This window comes from Daphnia magna, linkage group LG6 (genome assembly GCF_020631705.1).
Source record: "Daphnia magna isolate NIES linkage group LG6, ASM2063170v1.1, whole genome shotgun sequence".
Lineage (NCBI taxonomy): Eukaryota > Metazoa > Arthropoda > Branchiopoda > Diplostraca > Daphniidae > Daphnia > Daphnia magna.
The window spans coordinates 4,524,363-4,552,032 of NC_059187.1; the positions used below are offsets into that span (position 1 = coordinate 4,524,363).

At 44.3% G+C, this 27,670-nt stretch overlaps 1 protein-coding gene across 11 annotated transcripts in view; it reads left to right on the forward strand.

Moving 5' to 3' along the window:
- LOC116924257 (ankyrin-2) overlaps positions 1 to 27,670 on the forward strand; it is a 42,195-nt gene that overhangs the window by 2,056 nt on the left and 12,469 nt on the right. For 4 of the 11 annotated variants that reach the window (XM_045175308.1, XM_045175316.1, XM_045175317.1 and 1 more), the window contains exons 2-29: positions 9,114 to 9,215; positions 10,501 to 10,633; positions 10,990 to 11,309; positions 11,433 to 11,561; positions 11,687 to 12,181; positions 12,269 to 12,466; positions 12,538 to 12,834; positions 12,974 to 13,114; positions 13,245 to 13,499; positions 13,659 to 14,160; positions 14,334 to 14,433; positions 15,303 to 15,371; positions 16,365 to 16,589; positions 16,707 to 16,867; positions 16,975 to 17,186; positions 19,827 to 20,031; positions 20,399 to 20,422; positions 21,140 to 21,329; positions 21,419 to 21,737; positions 21,867 to 22,046; positions 22,136 to 22,319; positions 22,409 to 22,641; positions 23,294 to 23,381; positions 23,452 to 23,573; positions 23,669 to 24,353; positions 24,426 to 24,497; positions 24,577 to 24,684; positions 27,282 to 27,344. In XM_045175308.1, coding sequence (XP_045031243.1) covers positions 9,114 to 9,215; positions 10,501 to 10,633; positions 10,990 to 11,309; positions 11,433 to 11,561; positions 11,687 to 12,181; positions 12,269 to 12,466; positions 12,538 to 12,834; positions 12,974 to 13,114; positions 13,245 to 13,499; positions 13,659 to 14,160; positions 14,334 to 14,433; positions 15,303 to 15,371; positions 16,365 to 16,589; positions 16,707 to 16,867; positions 16,975 to 17,186; positions 19,827 to 20,031; positions 20,399 to 20,422; positions 21,140 to 21,329; positions 21,419 to 21,737; positions 21,867 to 22,046; positions 22,136 to 22,319; positions 22,409 to 22,641; positions 23,294 to 23,381; positions 23,452 to 23,573; positions 23,669 to 24,353; positions 24,426 to 24,497; positions 24,577 to 24,684; positions 27,282 to 27,344 — 5,812 coding nt within the window. Of the gene's footprint in view, positions 1 to 1,613; positions 1,962 to 3,365; positions 3,402 to 4,594; positions 5,254 to 7,223; positions 7,762 to 9,113; positions 9,216 to 10,500; positions 10,634 to 10,989; positions 11,310 to 11,432; positions 11,562 to 11,686; positions 12,182 to 12,268; positions 12,467 to 12,537; positions 12,835 to 12,973; positions 13,115 to 13,244; positions 13,500 to 13,658; positions 14,161 to 14,333; positions 14,434 to 15,302; positions 15,372 to 15,731; positions 15,750 to 16,364; positions 16,590 to 16,706; positions 16,868 to 16,974; positions 17,187 to 19,826; positions 20,032 to 20,398; positions 20,423 to 21,139; positions 21,330 to 21,418; positions 21,738 to 21,866; positions 22,047 to 22,135; positions 22,320 to 22,408; positions 22,642 to 23,293; positions 23,382 to 23,451; positions 23,574 to 23,668; positions 24,354 to 24,425; positions 24,498 to 24,576; positions 24,685 to 27,281; positions 27,345 to 27,670 lie in introns of those variants that run through there. The other 7 variants (XM_045175311.1, XM_045175313.1, XM_045175314.1 and 4 more) reach the window with 7 other exon arrangements.

Sequence of the window (27,670 nt, forward strand, 5' to 3'; positions counted from 1 at the left end):
GTTCTCATTATGTATGCCTTATGACTACCATGAAAGAGAAACAAACAAAAAAAAAAGCGTGACGTGTATCCGTAAGGCCGTGTTTTTATTTTTTGTTTTGCTATTTCGGCTTTTTTTTTTGTTTTGTTGGCTTCTGCTCAGCCCATCAAGACAAGTTCGAAAGGCTTTTAACGATTCATTTCCTCCTTCTTCTGTTTGGTGACTGTCGGGTCACTCACGAAGGTCGTGCCTTAACACTGTCTTTTAGTGAATCAAGATGCCTCGTGACATGTCATTAAACTTGACCTTCGTTTCGGTTCGCGTGTGTGGTAAACTGGCTGGATCTCCATCTAACCTTTTTGAACTATTTTTTTTTTCTTCTTCACTCTAGAAAAGAAAAGGGGGTGGGGGAGGGGAAAGCACAACGATTTCTTAAGTCGTCGGATAAAGATGGTTGCCTCCGAACAGCAGACAATAACGTATTTTTCAAGTTCTAAACGGTCTAAGAGGGGAGTAGGTTCATCGACACGTCACGAAGGACTTGTTCCACTTAACTGTTATTATTTTGTTTTTCTTCAAGAAAAAAAAAATAAAGGCCCTTCTGGCCACGGGGAAAACGATTGTTAACATTTTCTGCCCTCCGGTTAGTAAATGTCATTCTATTTATGATTCCCACCGCTAGATGGCTAAAAGAGCGCTAGTTTGAAAGTGAAAAAGCGCCAAAAAAAAGGGGGGGAGATTAGTAATAAGAAGAGAGCAGCGAAAAAGCTTAAAATAGAATTTGTTGGCAGTCTGCGCGTAACCCAAATGGACCGAATCGTCTGATTCGTGACTGGACAAAACAGCTCGCCTACCTTCGTTCATTCCATTTGCTTAATAGTTCGTGAACGGCTCGTTTGAATTTTTATCGAAAAACAAAACTCGGTTGATCATGAATTCAAACATGCAAGGTTCAACTGGAACGCGAGGTCCGTTCATCCTTGTGATGACAACTCGAATGGCGCCATTTACGACATGTTTTTCAAATGACTGGGTGGTTCCCTTTCACGTCATTAAACCACGTGATCCTCCACCGCCGTTCTTTCCTTTCTAAGTTTATTTTATTTAATTTTTTTTTTCCCGTTGTGACTAATGAAAAAGGAAAAGGAAAAAAGAGAAATGGCGAATTGGGAGGTCGATGCATTTGTAATCTTGCAAACACAGCTGTTGTTACGCGTAGGGAGGAGGGGAGTTATCTCTAAATTTAGGATGTCCTGATGAACCACGCAGACTGTTAATTTATGCCTTTGCCATTGATGAACAGCGCAAAGTTTTTTTTTTTTTCTTTTCTTCTCCTTTTTTTTCTTCTTGAGCGCCACCACGGTCATCAGTCGACCCCAATTTCGGTCTGTGTGCGCGCTATTATTTATAAATCTGTGAGAGGAAGAGTTCCTCCTCGCTTGTGTGGTGGTGCAACTTGGACGTGTGTGGAGTACGGTCGGCGGGCGGCTGGTATTTTTGCGCTGTCCAACTCTCGTTCGCCGCTTTTATTCTTCCAAAAAACCTCTGGCCCACCGTGTACGTCTTTTTCACTCACTCATTCTCCTCTCTCTCTCTCGCTCTCGCTCTCTGCAGTGTCTCAAGATGCATCGGTGCATCCGCCCCTCTACCGACACTTCACGTCTAGCGTCCTCGTGCCCGACGTCTCAGTAGACGTTGAGCCATCGTAGTAGCGAGTAGTGTGCGAAATAAAAAAAAAGGGATTCGAATTTCGCGGCAAAACGAAAACGTCAAACGAAAACTTGATCTCTCGTGGTGTTTAGTTTCATCGATTTTATTTCATTTTTTTTTTTAATATTTTTTATTAAAAGGATATCGGTAATATCATCCTTTTTGGTTGTATCGATATTATTATATGACAAGTGTGTAATCTCATCCCGTACCCTCCGCCACAAAGAGAGATGGGTCGGTCATCAGCTAAAGCCGCTCCCGAGAATACCCGCGTGAGTTTTCTCTTTCTTTCTTTCTTTATTTCGTTGGGGAGGTTGTGAATAACTTGTTGCACGCCTCTAGTTTCTGATGAAATTGTCGAACTGGAAACCTTGCCAGAAATGTAATTTTTTATTTTATTTTTTTTTTTGCACTAGCCTACAAGGATTCCAGTTTTTTATTTTTATTATTATTATTTTTTTTACTTCTCTTATTTTTAGCCCAAAGACTAGTGGGCACTCTGTTGAGCTCGGCCTGTTCCGTCCGCAAATTCTGTGGCCTTTGATGAATAAATAAATCAATAAATAAGTAAAAGAACAAAAAAACAAAAAAAGAAAAAACATTGCAGGAGATTGGGTCTGACGTAGGGTGTGGGCTACGTAATGCAACATACGGTAGATGATGGCGCCGTCCATACTCGAAAATCCCGAGCGAACTTTGTGCTGCAGAGGTTATCCGTCGTTATCGCCTAAACGGAGGATGACGGAACGATGTTAAAAAGGAAAGAGACTGTCTGGCACGACTCTATTAATATGAATCACATTTTTTTGTTGTATTTTTTTGTTTTGTGTTTTGTTTTGCCTTTTCGTGTATTCCCGGTCGACGGTAGCGTTTCCTTCGCCCGCCGTTTGCCGTTACACACCGTAGCAGATTGAAAGGGTCACGCACTTGCGACTTTTCCGTTCAGATTTTTCTCTTTCTTTTCTTTTCTTTTCTTTCTCTGCGACTTTGGTTTGATTTTCTTTTTGTTTTTTTTTTTATTCTTTTCTTTCCTTTTCTTTCCCTCATCAATTCGGTATGCATCGACATGTGGAAGGAGATGTACGACCGGAATGCCTTTTGCCTCCACCAGGCAAGTAAAAGGAATGTGTTGGCGTCATTATCGAACAATGCGCTGGTAAAGGAGCGTTTGCTCCGCTTCACTACCGTAGACATGTCGCAAAACGCGGGAATGGGGCAAGGTTCAAAAGGTCGTCAACACGAATATCATCACATTTTTTTCCACCCTTCCAGAGTAGACACAACTAAGCTGGCTGAATAGGTTACATTGTTGTTGTTATTCCGGATGACGTCACAACTGTTGGTTGGCAACCGGAAGGGGGCCATGGGGCAGTTTGAAAGATGTATGGTTGGGACATTTCTCGGCTGCCGTTTGGCGTTGATAGGTAGAGGCAAGAGGGAGGGGTGGGAGTGTGGGGGTTAGTCCTGACTCAAACAACGAACCCCTGTCGTGTTAGACTTTTTTCTGCTTCCAAGTGTTTGTTGTTGCAGTAGCGTCTGCGTGTTTTGTTTGCTCGTGGCTCGTCTCCCCTTCCCCACCCAGCTATTGGTATTTAGAATATATGGCCAATCTCTTAAGAGGCTGAGCTGAGAATGATTGATGACTTATGTTTCTCTTTTTGTTTTTGTTTTTACAGGTGAGTGCCACAAGAATTAGCTGTTGGAAGCAGCAGGTATTTGAGTATCCCGCCTGGTGGGGACTGCATGGATCCCAGCTCTGCCCATTCAGTTTGCATTACCGTACCGAAACATGCTTGTTTTTATTTAAGTTTTTTTTTTTTTTTTTTTTTTTTACGCTGGCCTGTCCAGTCGGATAAGTGTTTGTAAGTAGCGCTGTCCCAGCTGCAAAAAGAGGGGGGACAAGGAAAACGGAATGAAACCAATTTCGATGGTGGGTTTCAAATCACGCTCACAGATGGCGTTTGTTTTCGGTTGTTTCAAATCTCACTGGTCAAGTGGAAAATGGGCATAGCGCATGACGGGAGTCACCGTATCCTTCTGCGTATTTGCATGGAAATAAATCCAAAAAAAAAGGGCAATGTCATCCTCTTTCCCTTTGAACAAAAAAAAAATGAACACAAAAAGAAAAGAAAAAATGGGATCCCCTTGTGTAGGAAAAAGTTTGAGATGAGACACGATACTCGAGTCCCAAATTGGATTGGACTGTCCCAGACGTCTAATCCAATTCAAACGTGATGGGAAAGTCTTATAGCTTTTTCTTCTACCAAAATGGCATTTCCCTTTTTTTTTCCCTTCCCCCGTTTTGGAGGGGAAGGCAAATTCAAATTCGTGCATATATCCAACGTCGACACGTTAGATGGTAACTTAATCAGCTAAGTGTCGATTTTCGATTTTCCGTTTTACATCCGTATGTGTATTAAAAAAAAAAAAGAAAAAGAAAAACCCCAAAGAGGAAAAAAAAAAATCAAAACAAAAACTAATGTGCAGCCGATGACGGATGTTCCATAAAATGGGTAGGACTGGAATCCCGGCATGTAGTCATTGTCGCGATTCACATCCGACTAGGATTGCGTCATTTTTTTTTCTTCTTTCTTTCTGTTTTTGTTGTTGATGAGTCGCTTGGGCGGAGGCCATCCGTCAGCCATCCATTATGATTTGGTATTCCTTCTTTTTTCTTCTCCTTCGTTTTATATTACGTCTGTCATAAGGGCCTGCCTAGGCAACGGTCATACAATAGGACAAGTGGGACGTTCAGAGCCAACACACGATTTGTTCCAGGTGTTCTCAAAGGATGGGAGTCCAGTTGTTGGCCGTCGACTCAAATGGGTTTTTTTGTTTTTTGTTTTGTTTTTGGCAGTCGGGGCTGTGCGTGCAGCAGACAGTTGTGCACCGGAATGAAGTCACGAACTTGCCAAAAAAGACAGGCACTCGCGATGCATGTAGAGTGTGGTAGCGCATCTAGCGCTCACGGTGTCGCCCTCTACCAGACACACACCGAGGATGGTCTAAATATAAAACCCGGCGACCGGCTGGAACACACACGTACACACGCAGATGATGCTGTTGTTCCATCTGGCCCATCTTACCGTCACACAGACACACACACACACACACACAGAGACTATCGTTCCTCTTTGGAGACGTTCCTCGCCGGAACTCGTTTTCCTCGCCGTGATCTCACAGATACCCGATCGTCGTCCGCCCGTGCGGAACTATCATGGACGTGTTGTTGCAATCAATGGTGTGAAATCTAAATAATCTTGCGGCAGTACTTGGATATATTAAAAAACAAAACAAAACAAAAAAGGAAAGAAAATAAAAAAGAAAGAGGTCTAGGAGAGAGAGAGAGACGGTCTCTTTGTTTTTTGTTTTTTGAAGAAAGAATTGTTTCTTTATTTCGAGTGGAAAGTGTGAAGTGTTGCGCTTTTCTTTCTTCTCTCTGTCGTGAACTGCGTGAGTCTGCTGTGCGTGATTGAGTGTTCCAGTTTTCTGTTTTATTGGATGACATGAATCAAAGTTTTTACGACCATGTTTAAGAAATTTGCATCCATCTCTAGTTTAGGGGTAAGTTTTTGATCCGCATAATTCCCACACTTACCTGACTGCGACTCTGCATAATCATAAAAAAAAAAAAATTGAGGGGACTTCTCCTTTATTTTTGGAGGGCGGCCAACAACAGCTCTCGGGATGTGCAATTCATTGATTACCGGATGAAGCAAAATCGCCGGATGGCAATGATTATTAGGTCAAATCCTCGTGGGCCAAAGTAAACCGGATGCTATTGGAGAGGGGGAAAAAAAAACCAAACACTATCGATTTTCTTTTGAAAAGAAATCTTTTGGATTAGGAATTGGAAGAAAAGTAAAGCATTTGTTGGTCGAGTTCGTTTTTTTTTTTTTTTTTGTCTATGCGGATGAGATTAAATGCAGATCCTTCCTCTCACTCGTCGTCCTTGCGCAAGCCATAACTCAACGTTCCAGACAGTGTAATGCGGAGAGCAGTACGGCGTAAAAATAAATGTAGTACTTTTCTATTCTATTCTGTTCTATTCTTCTTCTTTATTTTCCTTTTTTTGATGAAGAATTGTTTTGCTCTTCCCTGTAGCTGAATGAGGAGCTTTTTTTTTACTTTTCCTTCTTATTTCGGCAGAGCTGAGAGAGAGGAACAGCGAGTAGATTTTTTTTCTTTTTCTAAAATTAGATCCATCCGGCCCAGTTACGCGCGCGCGCCTGTCCGTCCTCTTCCTCCACGGTCCTCCTCATGTTTCCCCATCCGGCGCCATATGCCCCGCGCGAGCGCATAACGCTCACACACACACACGCGCGCCTTTGCCTAATGATTGGTCGTATGGCGTGTACTCTACGTCGTTTTACATGCATTCTTTTTAATTTTTTTTTCTTCTTCCCCCTCCGATGTTAGAATTTTTTTTGTTTTCTTCCCCGAAAACGTCGAGGAATGCGTGTAAAAATGGAAGCGAAGGAATTGGTTACAAGGCTGGCGGGGGATTTGAATTCGATTGAATGAAAAAGAAGTTGCGCCTGAACGTGCGTCATTTGTTTTGTTTGGTTGCTTTGTATGGGTTGCTTTGTATGGGTTGGTTGTTTACATATATTTTTTTTTCTCTCCTTCATGTCCATCAACGTGTTGGAGTGTGTGTGTGTGTGTGTGTCGTATGTCTTTTTAATATGGCACCCCCGGTGTAGGAAGGAGGAGAGAGTCGAAGGTGGGGCTGACGCCGATGCAACACGAAAGCCTGTTCAAATAATACTATAGAGCAATTTTTCTTTTTCTTTTGTAACGGATCAAATGTTTGTCATGTTTCACGTATACGGTCTGCCAGCACCTGTCGGAAATCTTCAGAAAGAGAAAAAAAAAAAAATGCGTGAAGGGAAGTGGGAACGTGGGTAAAAAATGAACCGTGAAAAATGGAAAAATCGAGTTATCGACCCAGTCGATTCGTTTCGACCATCGCCGAATTCCGCTCCGATCGGATTCAACAAAAGCGGATGCCATCGCACCAAAGAGAAAGAAGCGAATTGAAAAGTCATTTCATGTGGAATCAATTTGGGTCCCCGTTCCCCCCTTAGCCGGAATCGAGGCGAATCCGCTGATGCAGAAGGAAGATCCAGCACCATAATCGATATTAACGTTGTTAGTTTTAAAGGCCTCCGCAAGAGCGAATATGTCTGAATAGCCCGGAATTATTTATCCTATTCCATTTCTATTTTTTTCTTTTCCCTTCTGCCTTCTGTGCCAGCCAAAATGGCACTTGATTATCGATCGACCTGATCCCTCTCTCGCACTGCACACACGAGGGCGTTGGGTGGCGGTAGGCTTTCGTGAGTAGGGGGGAGGTGGACGGGGTGGGATAGAAGGGAAACTTTAAAGCTCCTCGTCCAGCGTTGCCTTTTAATAATGACGTATGCGCTCAGTGGTGTTGGAGATTGTGTGTGTGCGCGCCCGGGGGCTGGGCTTAACGTATTGCAGCGCCGGCGCCGTGTTCCATCCTCCACCCAAAATGCCGACAAAATGAAAGGAAGAGGAGCTTTGAGTGAGGACTATTGGGAAGACGAAGGAAAAAGAGAGGGGGATTGTCATTGCGCTGTTCCAACTTGATGTTTAACACACACGTACACACGGAACACTGACGAACAGTTCATGTTCCAGCGTCGTCTCTCATCTCTAGTCGTTTTCTTGTTTAGGAAAGCCCGAATTCAAACTCATCGCTATTTAAAATCCAGTGATTTCTATATCGCGCAGTGCGTTGGACAGTGCAGTGCGTGGGCCGTTACAAAGCTAACAATGTCCGTCTAGAAGAGAAACACACACAAGACGGGGGTGTTGTCCGTTTCTTTTCTTTTTCTTTTTGTTTTTTATTTGTTTCAATTGATTCGATCCGCGCAGGAACGGCGGCATTTTTAGAACGAAAAAACCTACAAAACTATTTTGTTTTATTTATTAACTAATTTATTTTGTTGTTGCGTGTGTTGTTTGTGAGTGTGTGTGTGTGGAGTTTTTATTTTTTTGCGAAAAAGGATGGTTACCGAAAACAGCTCATCCGGTGCCGGAATGGTAAGTTTTAGATGGCGGAGCGTTTAGGTCGGTCGATGAGTTTAATCGAATTTGCCTATCGCTTTATTTTTATTTTTATTATTATTTATTTTTTTTTTTCCTGTTTGCAATCATCGTTCTTTGTTTGTTGATTTTGGCAGATTTCCCATTTTCTTTTTTTCTTTTCTTTTTTCAATTTTTATTGTTTTGGCGCAAAAAAAAAGTTTTGATAAACTCTTGGGCGTTGATTTCTTGGTGGCCGTTGCGAGTCTCGGTGCGTGTGTGTAGAGTGGGGCGCTGGCGGAGGAAGCGCCGGTCGATACTCTTGCGTTCAAGGAGGGGTAGGGGGGGGGGAATAGGAGAGTTGGAGGAAGAGGAAAAGCGTCGCTAGGAGAAAGACTGAGAGAGAGACTCGAAGCGAGAGAAAAACTTGAGGGATGAGTCACGTGATTCCATCACCCCACCCGAACAAAACCCACGCACAAAAAACATGTGGGAAAGGGAACGCGTTAGCGAATTGCCGAATTTTTTTTTTTTTTCATTTTCTGTTTTATTTATTTTAAATTTTTTGGTTTAAATTGTTTGATAACGCAGTTCAATTAATGTAAGAAAACGCGCCAATTACTTCACAAAACGAGTGAATTGAGAGGGAAAAAAAAAGAAAAAAAAAAAAAAAGAAGGCGAAGCTGATTGAGCGTGTCATTTTTTTGTTGTTGATTGTATCCTCCGGATGAGGGTGTTTATTGAATTGGAGAATAATGAGTGCGTGCCCAATGGCTTTGGCGTCCTATTATCGTTGCTGTTTGTGGATAGCTGCACCAGTCAACTTCTCTGTTTCACTCTCTCTCTCTCTTATTCGGTATTGATTTATTTTGACTGGAAACCGTTCCGTGACACGAGGTCGAGTTTTACCGTACAACGTCGACTCGACTGATTGTAATCCACTTCTTTTTTCTTTTCTCTCTTGTTTTATTTATTTTATTTTTTTCCCCTCACGAACACAACAATCCCTCATTATATAAGCCGTATTCCGCTCTAATATGGATTTTTTTTGTTTTAGAAAAAAAAAATGCATTATTTATTTTGTATGTGTGTGTCTTAATCTCGTGGATAGACGCAACGGATATGAAGCGGACAGTTCCGACTTCTGTGGTCCCCCATATCCCTCCTAATATTTTGTGTTCTCTTATCTTGTTCTCTTCATCTTTTCCACCAGTGTCTGAATTGCCTTTCGTGTTTTTCTTCTTCTTCTTCTTCTTCCTCTCCTGTTCATCGCGATTAGAGAATCGCAAAAGAACAAAAAAAAAAAAACAACAACAAAGAAACAAAGGAAAAATAACAAACTTTTTCTTTTATTCATTTCTTTTCCGCAGTCGGACGCCAAGGCTGGTTTCCTACGCTCGGCACGCGACGGCCATCTGGACAAGGTTCTCGAACATTTGAAGAACAACACCGACATCAACACAAGCAACGCGGTAAATCATTTCATCTCCAAATTTAAAAAAACCAAACCAAACCAAACCAAACAAACCAAATTCCCAATTTATTTTTTGTTTTCGCCATTTGCCACGAAAGCCGCCATTTTTTTTAAAACGCCCAACCGTTTGCGAACGCGCTTTTGCCAAAACGAATCCGCGTCTTGGCAACTGGAATAAAATTATCGATCCGCCTCCTCCTCCCTCTCCCTATTTTCTTCTTCTTCTTCTTCTTATTCTATTCACCACACACTACTACTACCTTGGGTTACAGGGTGGGTCCAGGGTGGGGCTGACGTATGTGTGCAGACAAGGGAAACGGAAACGAAAAAAAAAAAGCAAAACAAAAAAGGCGATTTATGCCCGTCGTTTATTGTATTTTTTGCTCTTTTGTTCCATCTGCCGGGGTTAGAAACGGGACGCGATTACGCTGTGCGAATTGATATTTAAAAAGAAAAAAAGGGCCGAAAAGCAAAAATTGCAACTCTGTTGGAAATGTCATCACGGTTTTTGTGCCATGCTGCCGTTTGTTTTCGATTGCCATCTCCCTTTTTCTTGTCTTTTGTTGCTAGCGCGTCCTGCTGCCAGAGGGGAGGGGGGGGGGCAATCAATACTTGTCGTCGCCATCGGGTGTAGTGTATACCCCCCTCCACTCTGTTCTCCTCTTGAAAAAAGAAAAGAAAAGAAGAGCTCCGCTGCCGCCACCAGTTCGATTATAAATGAGTCGGAACGCGCAGCTAAAGCGCCATGTTGGTTTTCCCCCTTTTCGAATGGTGTACGTCGCCAGAATTGAAGCTTGATGTTGGTGTAGGAAAAAGAAGAATCATTAAAAGAAAAAAGAAAAGAAAAAAAAATCACCCCCTCGTCCGTCGTGGGTTGTTTCCACTAGCCGAGCGTCACGCGTGTTTCGAAGAGAATAGACTCTGTTATGATTTAGTGTATGTGTCTGCTATGGATATATAGCGTTTCATAATCAGTGTCGGAGGTAATCTTCTTGTGGAAAAAAAATAAAATAAAAATAAATAAATAAATGCCAACCAGAAAACCGAGGGTGTAGGGGGAGGGGGGGGGGTTGGCGAGATAAGAAGAAGGGAAGAAGGGGGGAGGAATCGGAAATGAAATCGATATTGTTGTGGAACGTATCCGATGACAATTGGTTGGGGTTTTGCGTAAAGGAAACAAGTGGCCCACCCTTTCCCTTGTGTGTGTGTGTGTGTGTGATGTGGTAATGTAAATGGCGGGATATTGATTTGACTTTGTTTGTTTGGTTTCTCTCCGACTTCAGAATGGACTGAACGCCCTACATCTGGCGTCGAAGGAAGGCCATGTCGACGTCGTGACGGAGCTATTGAAACGTGGCGCCGCTGTAGACTCGGCCACCAAAAAGGGCAACACGGCCCTGCACATCGCATCGCTCGGTAAGATCTCATTCCGTCGATGACGTCAGGCTCAAAATCCACCGCTCTCTGCCGCACATCAAGTCGGGCCAATAGAGCTCACCCACGCATGCCGTCATCTTCTGTTTGACTACGTTTTTCGTCTTGCCCACTTGAAAATGATGATTGGACAAGATTTTTCTTTTTCTTTTTCTTTTTCTTTTCCTTTTTTCTTTTAAAGAAATTGTGTTGCTCCTTTTCTTTTTTTCGCATTCTGACGAGAATCGCTGCCATATGGCTCCTTGCTGACATCATGTTTAAACACAGCTCCCTATTTGCCTTAGACTAATCCAATAACTAAATTTCATTTGATTTGATTTGATTATCTCGGCTTCCAGCTGGACAGGAGGAGGTTGTGAAAATCTTGGTGCTGCAAGGCGCTTCGGTCAACGTCCAATCGCAGAATGGATTCACTCCACTGTACATGGCGGCGCAGGAGAACCACGACGGCGTCGTCCGCTTCTTGTTGGCCAACGGCGCCAATCAGAGCCTGGCCACGGAAGACGGATTCACTCCGCTGGCCGTTGCTCTCCAGCAGGGGCACGATAAGGTCGTGTCCGTCCTGCTGGAAAACGATACGAGAGGCAAAGTGCGACTGCCGGCCTTGCATATTGCCGCCAAAAAAGACGATTGCAAAGCGGCCGCTTTACTTCTCCAGGTAACAACCGAGACCTTTAACTAAAAACCCCATTGGCCACACGTCCACTTTATGCGTAGAGAAACGAACTTTGTTTTATTCAAAAACCATTTATTTTTGGAATTTTTGGGGGGGATTTTGTAGAGCGATCACAACCCTGACGTGACGTCCAAAAGTGGATTCACTCCGCTGCACATTGCGGCCCACTACGGAAATGAAAACATTGCCAGTTTACTGGTCCAAAAGGGCGCCGACGTCAACTTCCTGGCCAAGGTAAGGACGTCAATTAACGGCCGTAAGATGATGATGATTGATGAATTGTATTTGATAAACCAATTTCTTCTCTGAAATGTTCTCTGGAAATTAAAAAAAAACCAAAAAAATAAAAAAATGAATAGCATCACATCACTCCACTTCACGTGGCGGCTAAATGGGGTAAAGCCAACATGGCCGCCTTGCTGCTGGACCGGCACGCTCAGCTGGAAGCTAAGACACGCGACGGCCTGACGCCGCTTCATTGCGCAGCTCGTTCCGGCCACGAGTCGGTGGTCGACTTGCTGCTGGAACGCGGAGCGCCCATCTCTAGCAAAACGAAAAACGGATTGGCGCCGCTGCACATGGCTGCCCAGGGCGATCACGTCGATGCCGGCCGGATCCTGCTTCATCACAAGGCGCCCGTCGACGAAGTCACCGTCGATTATCTGACGGCCCTGCACGTGGCCGCCCATTGCGGCCACGTCCGTGTCGCCAAATTGCTGCTGGACCGTAAGGCGGACCCCAACTCGCGCGCCCTCAACGGCTTTACGCCCTTACACATTGCCTGCAAAAAGAATCGCATCAAAGTCATTGAGTTGCTCCTCAAACACGGCGCTTCCATCGAAGCCACAACGGAGGTGACAAATCAATCAATTGCGGGTCGGCTTGGCTTGCGGCGTCAACGCCAATTCATTGTTCGCTCTTACTTACTTTTGCATTTTCAGTCGGGATTGACGCCGCTGCACGTTGCCAGCTTTATGGGCTGCATGAACATCGTCATCTACCTACTGCAACACGGCGCCAATGCCAACGCGCCTACCATGCGCGGCGAGGCTCCACTCCATTTGGCGGCAAGGGCCAACCAGACGGACATTGTGCGCATCCTGCTACGCAATAACGCCCAAGTCGACGCCCGTGCAAGGGTAAAGAAATTGAAACAAAATCAATGAAAGATTGTCTTTGTCAAACAAAATCGTGTTCCATAACGATGCAGGAACAGCAAACTCCGTTGCACATTGCGTCCAGGCTGGGCAACGTGGACATTGTCATGCTGCTGCTGCAGCACAACGCCGACTTGGATGCCGTCACCAAAGACATGTACACTCCGCTGCACATTGCGGCCAAGGAAGGCCAGGACGAAGTAGCTGCCGTCCTGCTGGAACACGGTGCCAACAACACGGCGGCCACCAAACGCGGTTTCACGCCTCTCCACTTGGCCGCCAAGTATGGTAACATCAAAGTGGCCCGATTGCTCATCCAAAAGGATGCTCCCGTCGACGCCCAGGGCAAGGTAAGCGATGAATACATCATTTTTTTTTGGTTTTTTTTTCTTTGCCCGTCTTCTTTCTTTTTTCGACGGACTTCAATTATCGGTCGCTTATTATCTTTAACCGTATTTATTTCCCCGTCTTCTCGACGTTTGCGAATAGAATGGCGTGACCCCATTGCACGTGGCCAGCCACTACGATCATCAAAGTGTGGCTCTTCTCTTACTGGACAAGGGCGCATCGCCTCACGCGGCGGCCAAAAATGGATATACCCCGCTACACATCGCCGCCAAGAAGAATCAAGTCAGTCCATCTGAAAATTCCTCCCTTTTGTTGTTGTTGATGTTGTTGTTGTTGTTGCATGGCCATCTCTTGAACAGCTCAACCTTATTTTTATTATTATTTTATTTATTTTTCTCGTCTTGTTGAGCAGATGGACATTGCAACAACACTGCTGGAATATGGCGCCCAGACGAATGCCGAGTCCAAGGCCGGTTTCACGCCGCTGCATCTCAGCGCCCAGGAGGGGCACACAGACATGTCGACCCTGTTGATTGAGCACCAGGCGGACCCTAATTACGAAGCCAAGAACGGACTGACGCCGATGCATTTGTGCGCCCAGGAGGACCGCGTCAACGTTGCCGCCATTTTGGTCAAGAGCAATGCGCAAATCAATGCGCAAACAAAGGTGATATTTTTGTATTTTTGTATTTTTGATTTTCAAAAAACAAAACCAAAACAAAAGTTTAAATGTTTGCCCTTCCATGACTCCTGATTTGTTTTAATCACGTTTTTTTTTTTTTTTGTTGTATGTGTGTGTTGTTGTTGTTGATTTGTCATGGAACAGAGTGGCTACACCCCTCTGCACGTGGCTTGCCATTTCGGACAGATGAATATGGTGCGTTTCCTGCTTGGCCACCAGAGCCAGATTGACGCTGCGACCAATCAAGGCTACACGGCCATGCATCAGGCCGCCCAGCAAGGTCACCCCATGATTGTCAATCTCCTGCTGGAAAGTGGAGCCACCCCGAACGCGGTAACCAGTCAAGGCCAGACGGCGCTGTCGATTGCTCAGAAGTTGGGCTACATCACAGTCATCGAGACGTTGAAAGTGGTGACGGAGACGACCATTACGACGACGACGACGACCATCATCGAGGAGAAGTACCGCGTCCAGGCACCCGAGACGATGCAGGAGACGTTCATGTCCGACTCGGAGGACGAGGGAGGCGAAGACGGTGTCCTGGGCGATCATTCGTACCGCTACCTGACTGTCGACGAGATGAAATCACTGGGCGACGATTCGATGCCGATGGATGGAATGGGCGACGACCGCCGCAACTCTGGCGGTAAACAAACGAAATTCACTTTCCACCACCATTTGTTTTCTAGCCCCTCGAGGCTGTTTGGAAGTTGTAAAATGCAGTTCAATTCCACATTGATTTTTATGTATTTATTCATTGTTTTCTTTTTTTCTTTCTTCTCTCCATCATCATAATAACACAATGAAAATGAATTGCAGTCGAAGAAACCATCCTGGCAGCTAAAGAAGGATATGCTCAGTTCAGCGGTAATTACGCACCGGATAACGTCGATCTGGCCCGCCAGCCCGTCAGCATTGGGTAAGATCTTTTTTTCTGGATGATCATATTTAAAAACAAAACAAAACATCCATTTTTGTGCATTAATACTAAGCGCATGCCAACAATGCTGACATGCAGCCGTCACACACACACACACACACACATAAAGGCGCTGATTGAAGAGCGAATGGCTCTTCTTTTAAGTCTTAATCGAAAGACGGGAGCGATGGCATTTTCGGGAAAGAGATGGACATTTAAATGTTTTTTTTTTCTTTCTTTTTCCTCCTCGTTTGTTTCGTGTCGCAATCGGGCATTGCCAGGGTTTGTTCAGTTTCAGTGGGCGCACATGCACAGCTATTTATTTGCACGGTTTTTTATTTGATTGATTTTTTTTTTTTTTAAAGGGCATGTCTGTTCGTATGGTTCAATTCTTTCTGTGTGTCCTGTCTGGTGTTAACTCTCTTTCCACCAGTCCGGTTTTATTTTATTTTTATTTTTATTTCTTATTACCGGCTGTATTAGAGTGGTGGTGTCATATTGTCACTGCGGGCTGTCCACTGTCTTCTTGTCTTTCCTCCCCCCTCCCCTTTTTTTTTAGGTGGTGGGGGGTGGGTGGGTTTGTTTGTTCGGAGAGGGATAACTTTGTTGTTACACGGACGGAAGGAAACTTTTGCTGCTGCTTTGTTGGCACTGGGTTTCGGAGTGACGCGCAATGCAACTTGACACTGCCATTTGTTTTTGGTTTTTTTTCTTTTTATGTATAATTTTCTAATTTATTTTGTTTTGCCCGGCCTGAATGAATCTGCTCGCACAAACCAAACCGCAAAAAAAAACAAACAAAAAAACAAAAACAAAACAAAACAAAAAACAATCTATTCCCCAAACACTCCGTACTACCAACTCCCCAGCCATCCCAGCGTACTAGACGACTCCCTCTGGTCATTGGCATCAAAGGGTACGGGAATGTGGCGTTCCAGGTTGGCAAATATCACCTTGGTTTATTTATTTAATTATTTATTTTTATTTTCATTTATTTATTTTTTTTCATTTTTGTCTTCGTTTTTGTGCCTATTAACGATCTCAACGATATCGAATTAACCATGTGCACGTGCGCCGAAATTCACAACACAAAAACAAAAAAGAAAGAAAGAAAAGAGATGGGGTACTTCCATTGGCTTTCCGGGATATTTTAAATGTTACTAACACATTGATACAGTCGTCCGACCACTAATGATTTAAATATGTTAATTTAAAAAAAAAACTAACTGAAACATTTTAAATAACAAAATACGCTATCTCTTTCTTGTCTACCCTATTTGCCACGCTACTTCTAACAGGGGACTTAAATGGAAAACGTAAGTGGATTGAAACAATATGGCGCTCTTCGCCCGTTTCTTTTTCTTTTTTTTTTGTTTCTCTCTCGAAATTCTTCGTCGTAGTAGTCATCTTGCATGCCCGCTCGTTTTCAATCGGAACTGTGTTTTACATAGAATCACACAGTACCTGCAGTTGTTTAACAGACTAGTTTATTTTTTATTTTTTTTTATTTTTTCTTATTTTTTCAATGATTATTATATAGAAACGTCCGTTGAAATTACACTTATCACTCTCTTTGACGTTGATAACCTTAGACGATAACGTTTAACAATATTTTTAGGTAGACAATTTGTTGTTTCTATTCTCAACTGCGGTGGTCAAACAAAATAGGAAGTAGTTGTAGTTGTATTTAGTTTTTGGTTTTTCTCGAGTTTCAGTTACATCCCCCCGTCCGGATCTCGCATATCCGGCGGGTTTTCGCTCATCACCGGCTTTCAATGTTTCGTGTCCAAAGTGCGGGGGCTTTCATTTAAGAAAAAAACAAAAAACAAAAAACAAAAAAATTCAAAAAAATTCATGAAAATAAATGAAAGCCCTTCGCCAGCGCACCACAAAGCGACGATTTCATGGGCTTCCTTCGTTTTCATGTTTAGGTTCTTGGTCAGTTTTATGGTTGACGCTCGCGGTGGAGCTATGCGTGGATGTCGCCACAGCGGCGTCCGTGTCATCATCCCACCCCGCAAGGCCGCCTGCCCAATGCGCATCACCTGTCGCTACCTGAAGAAAGACAAACTGGTACATCCTCCGCCACTGATGGAGGGCGAGGCTCTGGCCAGCCGCATCTTGGAATTAGGACCTTCAGCCGCCAAGTTCCTCGGGTACGTCGACTATGTCGCGCGCGCTGACGAAGTTGAAAAATAATGTTTTATTTTAAACGTGATTTTATTGATTTTATTGATTTATTGATTTATTTATTTTCTGTTTTTTTTTGACAGCCCGGTTATTATCGAAGTTCCGCATTTTGCCGCTCTGCGCGGAAAGGAGCGCGAGATCATCGTTTTGCGAAGCGACAATGGCGAAACGTGGAGGGAACACACGCTGGAAGCGACGGAAGAAGCTGTCCAGGAAGTTCTCAATGAAAGTTTTGACGGCGAAGGTGAGTTGAATGAATTTGATTAATTTTTTTCATCTGATAAAAAAAAAAAACAACAAAAAACAAAAAACAAACAAAAAAAAAATGGCGGATTCGGAATGGATGTGCAGATATGGGACAGTTGGAGGATATGAACACGCACCGGATCACGCGCATCTTGACGACGGATTTCCCGCAGTACTTTGCCATCGTTTCGCGCGTCCGCCAGGAGGTTCACGCCATCGGTCCCGACGGTGGCATGGTCTCGTCGTCGGTGGTGCCCCAAGTGCAGGCCGTCTTCCCGCCGGGCGCGCTCACCAAGAAGATCAAAGTTGGACTGCAGGTAAATCTGGCAAAATTGCGACCTAACTACTCGGGACCGTGGAAAAAGATCACCGTCAATCACATCCCCAAAAAGAAACGATTTTCTCTTCTCTGGTAGAAAGAACGATAGACCACCCTCCCCCCAGCCCCTACTCTCTTTTTTCAGCGCCCAACACTGCCCTCTAAATTTTTTCTTTCCAATTTCTATCTCTCATCGTCATTTGCTATTAGACCGAAACTCTCTCAATTTTTGTCTTCTTCTCTCGAGTAGATCAGTGGTAGTTGTTTTTTTGGTTTAATTAGATCGAATCAGACGGATTTTTTTTTTTCTTTTTCGTTTCATATCAATTTCTAGTCCTCCCCCCTCCCCCTAATGAGTCTAGTCACACCCAAAGGGTAGAAAGATTTGATCAGGAAGTTACCGAGTGTCTCTCTGTCCTCTACGTTCCCTCGTGTCAAAAATGAAACGTTCCTGCCTTCGATATTTGCCACACCTCTTTTCTATATATACTTTTTTTTTTGTTTCTAATTTCTTGAAAGCGATTCTCCAATCAAAAATGGCGACAAAAGTTTATTTACTTATTTATTTTTGTAACAATTATTTTTTCTTGAGTTCTCTTTTTTTTTTTTTTTTTTTTTTTAGGTTATTGTTTCAAATGTATAACCTCGTACCTAAAAATCAGACCTCTCTCCCATAACTCTCGACTAAATGAAAAAACAAATCTTCAGTAGCTTTTGGGGGAGAAAACGGGGTCAATGATCTCATACGTGGCAAAAAAAAAAAAAAGAAATGATGGTGTGCTCATAATTTGCATGCTTTCGGAATGACTGCATTTTGCTTCTTGTAGTTCTTCATTAGTCTATATCTATATCTATTTTTTCTCTGTTCTCTTGTTCTTTCGGTTTATGGCTCTCTTGCTTGGCTTTCTTATTTTTTGGGACTCTTTACTACTGGAACTGGTTGTCTTTAAATCTTTCGGTTCAAAAAACAAAAACAAAACAAAAACAAAACAAAAGAAACTAACAAAAGAATCTCTATTCTATGAACGTAATGGGCTTAATCAATGTAAAATGTAAGGTTTTTGCGGGGTGAACGTAAGACCAACATTTGCCTTCAAACATATCTGGATGACTGGTTGACCCCCGTGATCAAACAACAAATCCATAATATATTTTCATTTTTCGCGATTTTTTCCGTTGAGGATTCTTACCAACCCACCCCCACCCCCAGATATCAGTATTCTTATCATCGTACTTTGAGAATTGTAGATTTCTTTTCATTTCTAATCGTCTATCAAATATTTCATTGAATATTGGGAAAAGCAGGGAAGAGATGCGAGAGATAATGTTCCGGCCGGTTGACTTGAAATCAATTAAAATATGAAATTACCATAACAAACGTTTTTTCGGAAGACGTTTCAAGTTCAATGGTCGCACGTTGAAAGACAAACCGGCAATTGTTGGGAATTTAAAAATGAATGAATTGAACCGATTTGTTTTCCGTAAATGCGCCAGTTTCCGCACGCGGTGTATTTTATTCTTCATTTTTCGAAAAAAACAAAACATACAAATCAAATTCTCTTCGATTCTAGAAACATTATGCAAAACCTTTTCTTTTCTTTTTTTCTTTTCTTTATTTTTAACGCTCATCTTCTTTTCTCTCTCTTTTTTTCCCCCATCGTCTTAAAATTAACTCTTTCAATGTCTATTAACTGGAATGTATTGCTTTGGAACATCGGGATTTTCAATAAAATGGACCAATCCAGGTGCGCGATTTGAACCTTACTAATCAATACCCACATCCCCCTATCCTCTTTAACATTTTCACAAAAAAAAATAAATTAATTCAATTTAAAAATAAAAAAACGAAACCAAAATAAGAAAAGAAAGAAAGAAAAAAAGAAAAAATATGAAATTAGAAAAATTTAATTATTTTTTTTTTACAAACTTCAATTGTAAGAATCAATTATCGAAATTATAATAATATTTTTTTTTATTTTTTATTATTATTATTAGCTTTTAATTTTAAGCATGGCTGTCTGTCTCTCGTATGTCCGGTGGTTTGGCTTTCATATTATTATCATTTTAAAATTCTCTCTTTTTTTTTTTAATTTTTTTAAAAAGGATATTATTATTTGGGTATCATTGGCTTCGAGGCTGCTGCATGTTGCTTTTGACACGTGACGCACACCTTTTCTCCCTCCCCTCTCTGTTCCTTGAATTGGCTTCAGACTTGTACCAGAGAGGGCAGTTTGTAATAAGGATTCGATTTTCTGACGCCATCTTTTTCGCGATGCAGCCATTCCAATGTAGAGCAATGTCCGGGACATGACGGGATAGAAACGCCAATCTTAATCAGAAAGCAATTTCGATAGTTACAGTTTGTGGGAAAAAAGAAATATCTGCCCTCCATGATTTCTACTCACGCAGACACGCACACATAGTAACCCCCAATCAGCAATCACACACAGTTAAAACAAAAACAAAAAAAAAAACAAAAACAAAACTTGAGAGAAAACGAAAAATGCCGCATCAGGGTGTGTGTGTTTGTAACCCATTTGTTGTTTTTGTTTTGTTTTGTTTTGTTCTGTTCTTTTGTTTGTTTGTTTTTGTTTTATTTTTAAAATTCCACCCCGGCACTGAAATTTATGTAAAATAGGCTCAGCCGATTCAACCGGAACTGGTGGTGAAGTTGCTGGGCAACCGAGTGGCCGTCTCGCCCATCGTGACGGTGGAGCCGCGCAGGAGGAAGTTCCACCGGCCCATCACATTGACGATTCCCGTACCGCAAGCGGCCGCCCGCGGAATGATCAACCAATATAGCGGTGACACGCCCACATTGCGGCTCCTCTGCAGCATCACAGGTGAGAGCCGCACACTATGACGCATCAAATTATACGTCTCTTTTGTACGTCTTCCTTCTGCCCCTTCCCTTGTACTCGGTTTCGTTTGGATGACGTACATGCGCCGTAGTAATCAGTTGAGCAAAAAGGGGTTTTTATCCCATCAAGATTTTCTTTTTTGTTTTGTTTTGTTTTTTTTGTCTTCTTTCGTTGATTTGCTGAGTTTTCCACCGTTTCTGCTTTTACTATTTCCAACTGAATTCCGACACATCGCCGTCTAAAACTCATCTCTTTCTCTCTTTCTCTTTCGTTTCGTTTTGGTTTTGTTTCTTTTTTTTTTTTTTTTTTAATTACTTTTCCATTCTTTTGTTTCATTAAATAAACAAAGGGAATGCCGCTGACGTATCGACAGGTATCTACCACACATATCTAACTATTCTTTTCATGCTCTTCTTCTTTCCCCTCTTCTTTTGTCGTTCACAATGTTCTCTTTTATGACACATTTTTCTTTCTTTTTTTCTGTTTTTTTCCGTCCTTCGTTGCACTTCTGTGTCCCCCCCCTTTTTTGTTTTCTCTTATTATTCTATTCTGTTAAAACATAGTTGCTTTGTTGTCGTTCGCATTTTGTCGGCTTCCCCATTTCCTGTTCGTTCGCTAGAACGGACCTGTCAGCCTAACATCAGACGAAATTTTATTCGTATTCTTATTTTGAATTACGGTTTCGTCCGACCATTTATTGATATCATTTCATGTCATTTTTTCTTAATGCTATTTACGGGTTTGATGTATTTGTGTCGCCAACTTTCCATGTCGGATGTTCTGTTTTTTTATTTCTTCTTCTCCAAAAGGGTACTCTACTAGTCTACTCCCCTAGTCAGAGGCATTCGGGATCTATTATGTTGATTCGTATTCAGCATCCCGAGCTTGTGTCTACTCAGTTTACGATCCCCACTTTGGTTTCCCTTTTGATGTCGTCATTCATCATCTTGTTGGATTGCTCGCATTTTTTTGTTTTCTTTCTTTCTTTTTCCCCTATTCAAAAATCTGTCGTCGTCTGAATAATTGATGATTTATTTTGTTTTGTTTTGTTTTTCTTTTCTTTTTGAATTGATCTGTTGTTGGAACGTAGGCGGAACATCGCGAGCGCAGTGGGAAGATGTGACCGGCTCGACCCCGCTGACCTTTGTCAACGATTGCGTTTCGTTCACCACCACCGTCTCCGCCCGTTTCTGGCTCATGGATTGCCGCAACGTAGCCGAGGCGGCCAAAATGGCTACCGACCTCTATCGCGAAGCCATCAACGTTCCTTTTATGGCCAAGTAAAAAAAAAAAAAATAAAAATAAAAACGATTGCTCATGTTATCAAATGGGAATCTCCTTTTTTTTTCAAAAATTGTTTAAACTGTAGATTCGTCGTGTTTGCCAAGCGGCACGAACCGCAAGAAGCCCGCCTCCGGGTGTTCTGCATGACGGACGACAAGGAGGAGAAGACACTGGAACAGCAAGAACATTTTGTCGAAGTGGCCAAGAGTCGAGACGTTGAAGTCTTGGAGACGAAATCGCAATACTTGGAATTCGCCGGCAATTTAGTGCCCATCACCAAGTCTGGCGAACAGCTGGCCTTGACCTTCCGAGCGTTCCGTGAGAACCGGCTGCCTTTTACCGTCCGAGTCAAGGATAATCACGCCGATCCCGTTGGGCGCATCGCCTTCATGCGGGAAGCTAGGGTAGGGCATCACACTGTTGTTGTCCGCCCTTAGACGAGGCTTCAATCCGGAAGCGGATTGGTCCTCGTAGGTCGCCAGATTTGCAAATGATTGACCTTTGGTTTCGACTTTGATTTCGAATGAAAACAGGCCGGAAGGGGTGAACCGCCGCAGACGCCCATTTGCAACCTGAACATTGTCTTGCCCAGCACGGTGACGCCCGAAACGGCCCGTTCCGAGCCGGACTTGCTCGCCCTGCAGAAGAAGTACGGCTTCTTGCACGACGTGGGGCTTGTCTACACCACCAACAGGCCTGAAGCCATCCATAAAGTGAGTTGGGCACAAAGAGGGTAGACATGGATTGATAGTGGACGACGACGACGGCAATGTAATCAATGCATTTGCGCTTTTATGATCAGGCTGATTTGCGCTTGTCGGATATTTGCAACCTCCTCGGTCGCGATTGGATCCCGTTGGCCCAGTGCCTGGAGATCCCCGATTCCGATTTGAATCTGATCGACAACGAGTACCCAGACAACACCACCCAACAGGCAATGGTGATGCTCAAGTTGTGGATGGCCCAGTCGCAAAACAAAGTCACCGGTAAAATCCCCCCCCCCCCCTTCCTCCTTACTTTCTGCCGGCATTTGCCCATTTTTTGCGCCACTTGATCATTCATCTTGATCATTCAGGCAACGCCTTAGAAAAAGCGCTGAGGAAAATTGGACGCGACGACATCGTCAACCGGTGCATTTACAACGTGGAACTAGTGACGGACGATTTGGAGAAAGCCGTGGCCAAAACGCAGCTGGATCAATCCGGCTTCGACAACCTACGAGACGAACTGGGCGCTGACAGTACGAGAAACACCCTACAGCGCGATACGAGCCTGGACGTCAGCTTCGACGAGCAGGATCTGATGAAGGTAACGCAACGCACAAACGCAGAGTTTTGCGGAACTTGTCTCTCTCTCTCTCTCGTCCCACCTGCCAATGAATGCTGTGCTTTCGCATCTCCTCTTTGACTTCCGACTCGGCCCACGTTACATTTCTGTGCAGTCATAACTTCATTTTTCAAATGCTTTCTACTTGACAATAATAAGAAAAGCAAAAAACAAAACAAACAAAACAAATTCTATGTCTCGTTGTGGTTTTATTGTCGTGCCGTCCGTCCTATCGCAGCGGATGAGAGACTTGAAGGTAAGGCTCTCAAGTCGTGAATGATATCGTCCGTTGTTCGATTCATTACGTGCATCCTTTCACGGCATGAATTTTACAGTCACTCCGTTTTTGTTTTGTTTTGTTTTTTTTTATTTGATGTCTTGTTTCCATCATCATCAATGAATCTATAAGTTTCACCTGTATGTTTAGTTCTTTTCCATCGAAAAAAAAAAAAAAAATGGGTCAGTTTGATCAACCTATGGAAATCCACCTCATCCTTAGCTTCTGCCAATCTGTTTCGTTAATCACTGAAATTTGTTCTTTTATTGTTTTGGTTGTCATCGTCTATTCACTCGCTCTGCACCTAAAACTTTGTTTGTTTTTGTTTGTTTTTTTCTTGATTTGCTGTTCGTCTAGGACTCCGAGTCAGTCGATGAGATCCCCGAGAAGAGAGAGGAGGAGGAAGAGCTAAATTTGCAGGAAGTGTCTGAAGTCTTCTCGCAAGGTGAAATGCCGCTTTTCAAATGCTCCTTAACGCGTCCTTGTTTTGAAAATTGTGTTTTCTTTCATGACAGAGATCAAGACGGCCATTCCGCAAAAACAAGTTTACGACGACGCTGAACCGCCTTCCCAGCGAATAATTATTCACGAAGAGAAAGGCATCTGCGATTCGAGAGAGGCCGAAAAGGACATCGAGGTAATGAGGGCGCTTAGTCGATGTGTCAATCGTAATAATCGCAATGTCTTGATCATTGATATCGTTGTCGTTGTTGTTGTTGAATTTCACAACAGATTCCTCAGCCGGTGCAGGACCTGGAATCTGGAAATCTGCAACAAGACGCGGAGGATTCATGGGGTACGCGCCAATCGACTATGGAGGAACGAGTCATCGATCGCTACGTCATCGATACTCATCCGAAACCGGTTTTCGATCCGCCGGAGGAAGATATTCCTGTTGAGCAGCTTCCCACTAATGAGGAAGAAGAAGAGGAGGAAGAAGAAGAAGAAATAGTGGAAGAGCCGATGGTGGTTGCAACGACAGCGCCAGCACCTCGTCAACGCGAACGCGTTGACGACGAACCGGAATCGTTGTATTCACCATCATGGAACGCCTCCAAACATCCAGTCAGCTGCAAGCAATCGATGCCCATTGAAGCGATTGCCGTGCAACAAGGCCGACCGTATGAGCAAGAAGAGGACGACGAACAGGAGGTTGAAAGACCAGCTGTCATTGCCACCTCGGCACTGGCACCGGCACCGGCACCAGTACCTCGTCACTCATATCAACGTACCGAAGACGAGCCGGAAGTTTTAATTTCCTCGTCGTGGGACGCTGCTAACGAACCCACCAGTTGCGATGACGAGGTCTTGGAAAAGGAGTTTGCGGCAGCCCTTCACGGCGGGGACATCGACGATAGCAACACTTTCTCGCCGGAACTGCTCAGCCGATCGCTGCAACAGCAGACAACCGAACACGGTAATGCCGATAGAATTTTCCGAAAGCATTCCAACGTCACTGTTCCATCTCTCAATCGAACAATCAATCTAGATGCCAAAGTGCGCATGTCGACTTCAAAGACACCACCTTCAAGTCCGTTGGAAGCGGTTGAAGCCTTCACAGGTAGACGCTTTAAAAAAACAAAACAAAACAAATGAAACTCAGCTGTTTAATAAAAAGATGAATCTCCTAATCGTTGTAGAGTCGCAGATGCACACATCACACCCTGAAGCCGTTCCAGCTCAGGTGGCTTTAGCTCAGTCAGAAACAATACGCTCGGAGGATCTAGACACCACAGCTGCTTCTCACGGTAAGTTGACTATGTTTTTTTAATGGTTTTTTGTTTGTTGTTTTCTTGAGAATAATAAGCCCTGCCATCACCTCCCCCCTACGTCAATTGTTTTCCCCGTCCGATTCCAGCCCCAGCAAAATTCGGTTTGCTAATGTGGCACTGGTGACATCTATCGGGATGGCATTTAAAGTGCCCTAATTTACATAATGATCCGGAAGGAAGAAAAAAAAAAAGGCGAACGTTCCGTGTTCTTTTTTTTTTGGGGGGGGGGGCATGTGACATTCACAGATCTAACAAGATTACAAAAACAAATCCACCCGTCTCTTTTCCAATGTCTGGCTTCATGGGCTCACGCGTTTCGCGCACCTGCCCATCCACTTTGGAGAATTGATCCACGTGCCCGTTTTCCTTCTTCGCCCATCAACTCCTCGATGCCTTTCGTCAGGAAGACCCTGTGAATTTGTTTTCAGGAGATTTGGGGACTGATTACATTTAAAAAAAAAAAAAGGGCAGGTCTTTTTTTTTTTTGTTTTTTTTTTTTAAATCTTCAGCTTATTACCAGGAAGCCGTCCGTCGTCTGACTTTTGGAGATTCCCTACGTCTTACCGTCGGTCCAAGGGGCCACTTTCTTTCTCCAGTCCCGTTCCGACCGTTCCACCAACAACTCTGCTCATCTCTCCACTTTTCGTATCGTGAATTTGCCCCTCAAACTCCACTCATCATAAAAAAAAAAAAAATCATGGCGGATTCGGTGCCCATCATTTCTGTCTCTGCTGAAGCGGAAGATGAGAATTTCTCGCTGTCGGACAGCGAGGAGGCGCAAAAGGCTAAGACGATGATCGCGTCGCGGATGCGTCGCCGGCAGAAGCAGAAAAGGAAACCGGCCGATGGTCAAGGTAAGCCCAGCCTTGGATCGCTGGTGGTCGACGATGGCGAAGAAAGTGGCCTGACGGACGTTGAGACGGTGGAAGTCGAACACGATGGATCCAGCGGCCAGAGCAAAGCCAGCACTCCGGCCGAGGATTTCACGCCCATCTTCGAGGCCGTCCTTCAGCAGCACATCACGCAAATCATCGACGATCACGAGGGCAATACGCACGTCAACACGATCGTCAAGGGCGTCGTGGCTACGCTCGACGATTCGGACGTGTCGGAAGAAGCCGACGACGAAGGCGGTGAACCCAAACTCACGTTGATGGAAGCGCTGACGGATATCGAGGACTTGGACGACTCTGGCGACGAATCGGAACAACGTTCCGATAATTCCGAGTTGAATCACGTCATCGGCCAACTGGACTTGGGTGGCGACGTCAGTACTTCCAACCAAGAGGAAGAGCTGGCCTATCGGCCGGCACCTCAGCTGCAACCGAGAAGCGGCGGCTCTATGCTGCTCAGTGTCAGTTCAGCAGCCGGACGCAAGAAGCCGAGGAAAACGAGAAGCAAGAAGCAGAAGGCGGCGTCGACGGCCAGCGGACCTCTTCTGTCGGTCGCCAACGCCGATGAAGGATCTGTAACCGACGTGGAGAGCGTCTCTGGCGTGGAAGACTCCGACTCGCATCCGGCACCCGCTCCAGCTCCGTACATGCCCGGCATGACGTTGAGCGTTGGACCGATCGAAGATGAAGGCGCCACGGACGTGGAAGATTTCCGCTTCTCCGACGACGATGAAAAATCGACGAAAATCGTCCGTCTAGCGCCGGGTATTATGGTGACGGGCGAGACTAGCGAAACGGAATCCTACGACTGTAGCGGCCGCTCGTCTCGTCTGGGCCTGACGGATGTCGAATCGGTTAGCGGGGTCGATGAAGACGTCGACACTGTTCCGCTGCCCGCAGCCGCCGGTTTGCTGATTCCGCAAAATCAGGACGATCCGGTCACCGATGTCGAAGACATCGACAATGTCGAGGAAGACGCTCCCCCGTCTCCCGCCCCGGTCATCCCTCGCAACGGACCCGCATACCACGCCGGCCAGCAGCATGTGGTCACCATCCAGGAAGACGAGAACGGCCGCGTCACGAGCCGGAAGTACAGCGGATCTCCTGGACTCCTCGGATTCGTCGATAACAGTCAACGGGAAGAGGGCGTCTCCGACGTCGAGTACATCAGCGTCGAGGAGGACCATGTCGAAGACGACCACTCGCGCGGAGTCACTCCGGAGATTGAAATGTTTGCCGGAAGTACGGTCCGTGTGCGACGCCACTCCCTGACCGAAGATCCATCGGATCCAGCTGAGCCGAACGACAGCGTGGAGAATGAAGCCGATGCATCGGCATCCCATTACAGCCTGATGCCGCCCACCCAGGCCGCCGAGATTCTCACTGACACGGAAGACATGGACATGAGCGATGGCGAAACGGTTAATCAAGGTCAGATGTGGTTAGGCCAGTTGTTTGTTTGAAAAACAAACTCAAACAAACAAAGGGGACGTGAAATGTCATCCGGAGATGATTGGTTGCCAGTGCCAGTTTCCCACCCTGCCCTCCATCTATAGGCGTAGTCTGCCGCATTCACCCAAGCTCGCTTGTGCATTTCTGTTTATTTTTATTTCTTTTGTTTGTTCTTTTTTCTTTCTTTCTTTCTTTTTTTCTTTTTTTTTGGATCCCCACCGAGTATAGTAGACGTCCAGGAAGAACACTGGACCGAAGACGTGGAAGCCAATGAACCAGCAGCGGTATCAGGTCGGTGATTTTTCAATCTGATACTTCTCTCTTAAAAACTAATTGCAAAATAAAGTTAGCTCTACTAAAAAATAAAAAAAAACAAAAATAATGCCGTTATGACACGCCAAGTGAGTGTAAGAAGTAAGAATGTTAACATCATAAGACGTTAAGAGGTGCGGGTCGATATTGAGGTACTATCTCTTATCTATTCCGGATTCTGACTGATGGGGGCAACGTGTGGGGGCATAATGGGTTACGGTTGACAACGAAAGCTATGAGTAAGTCGACTGCGAGGAGTAACTGGAATCCGGCCGATGGTGAACTCAGGCGAATTCAGATATCCC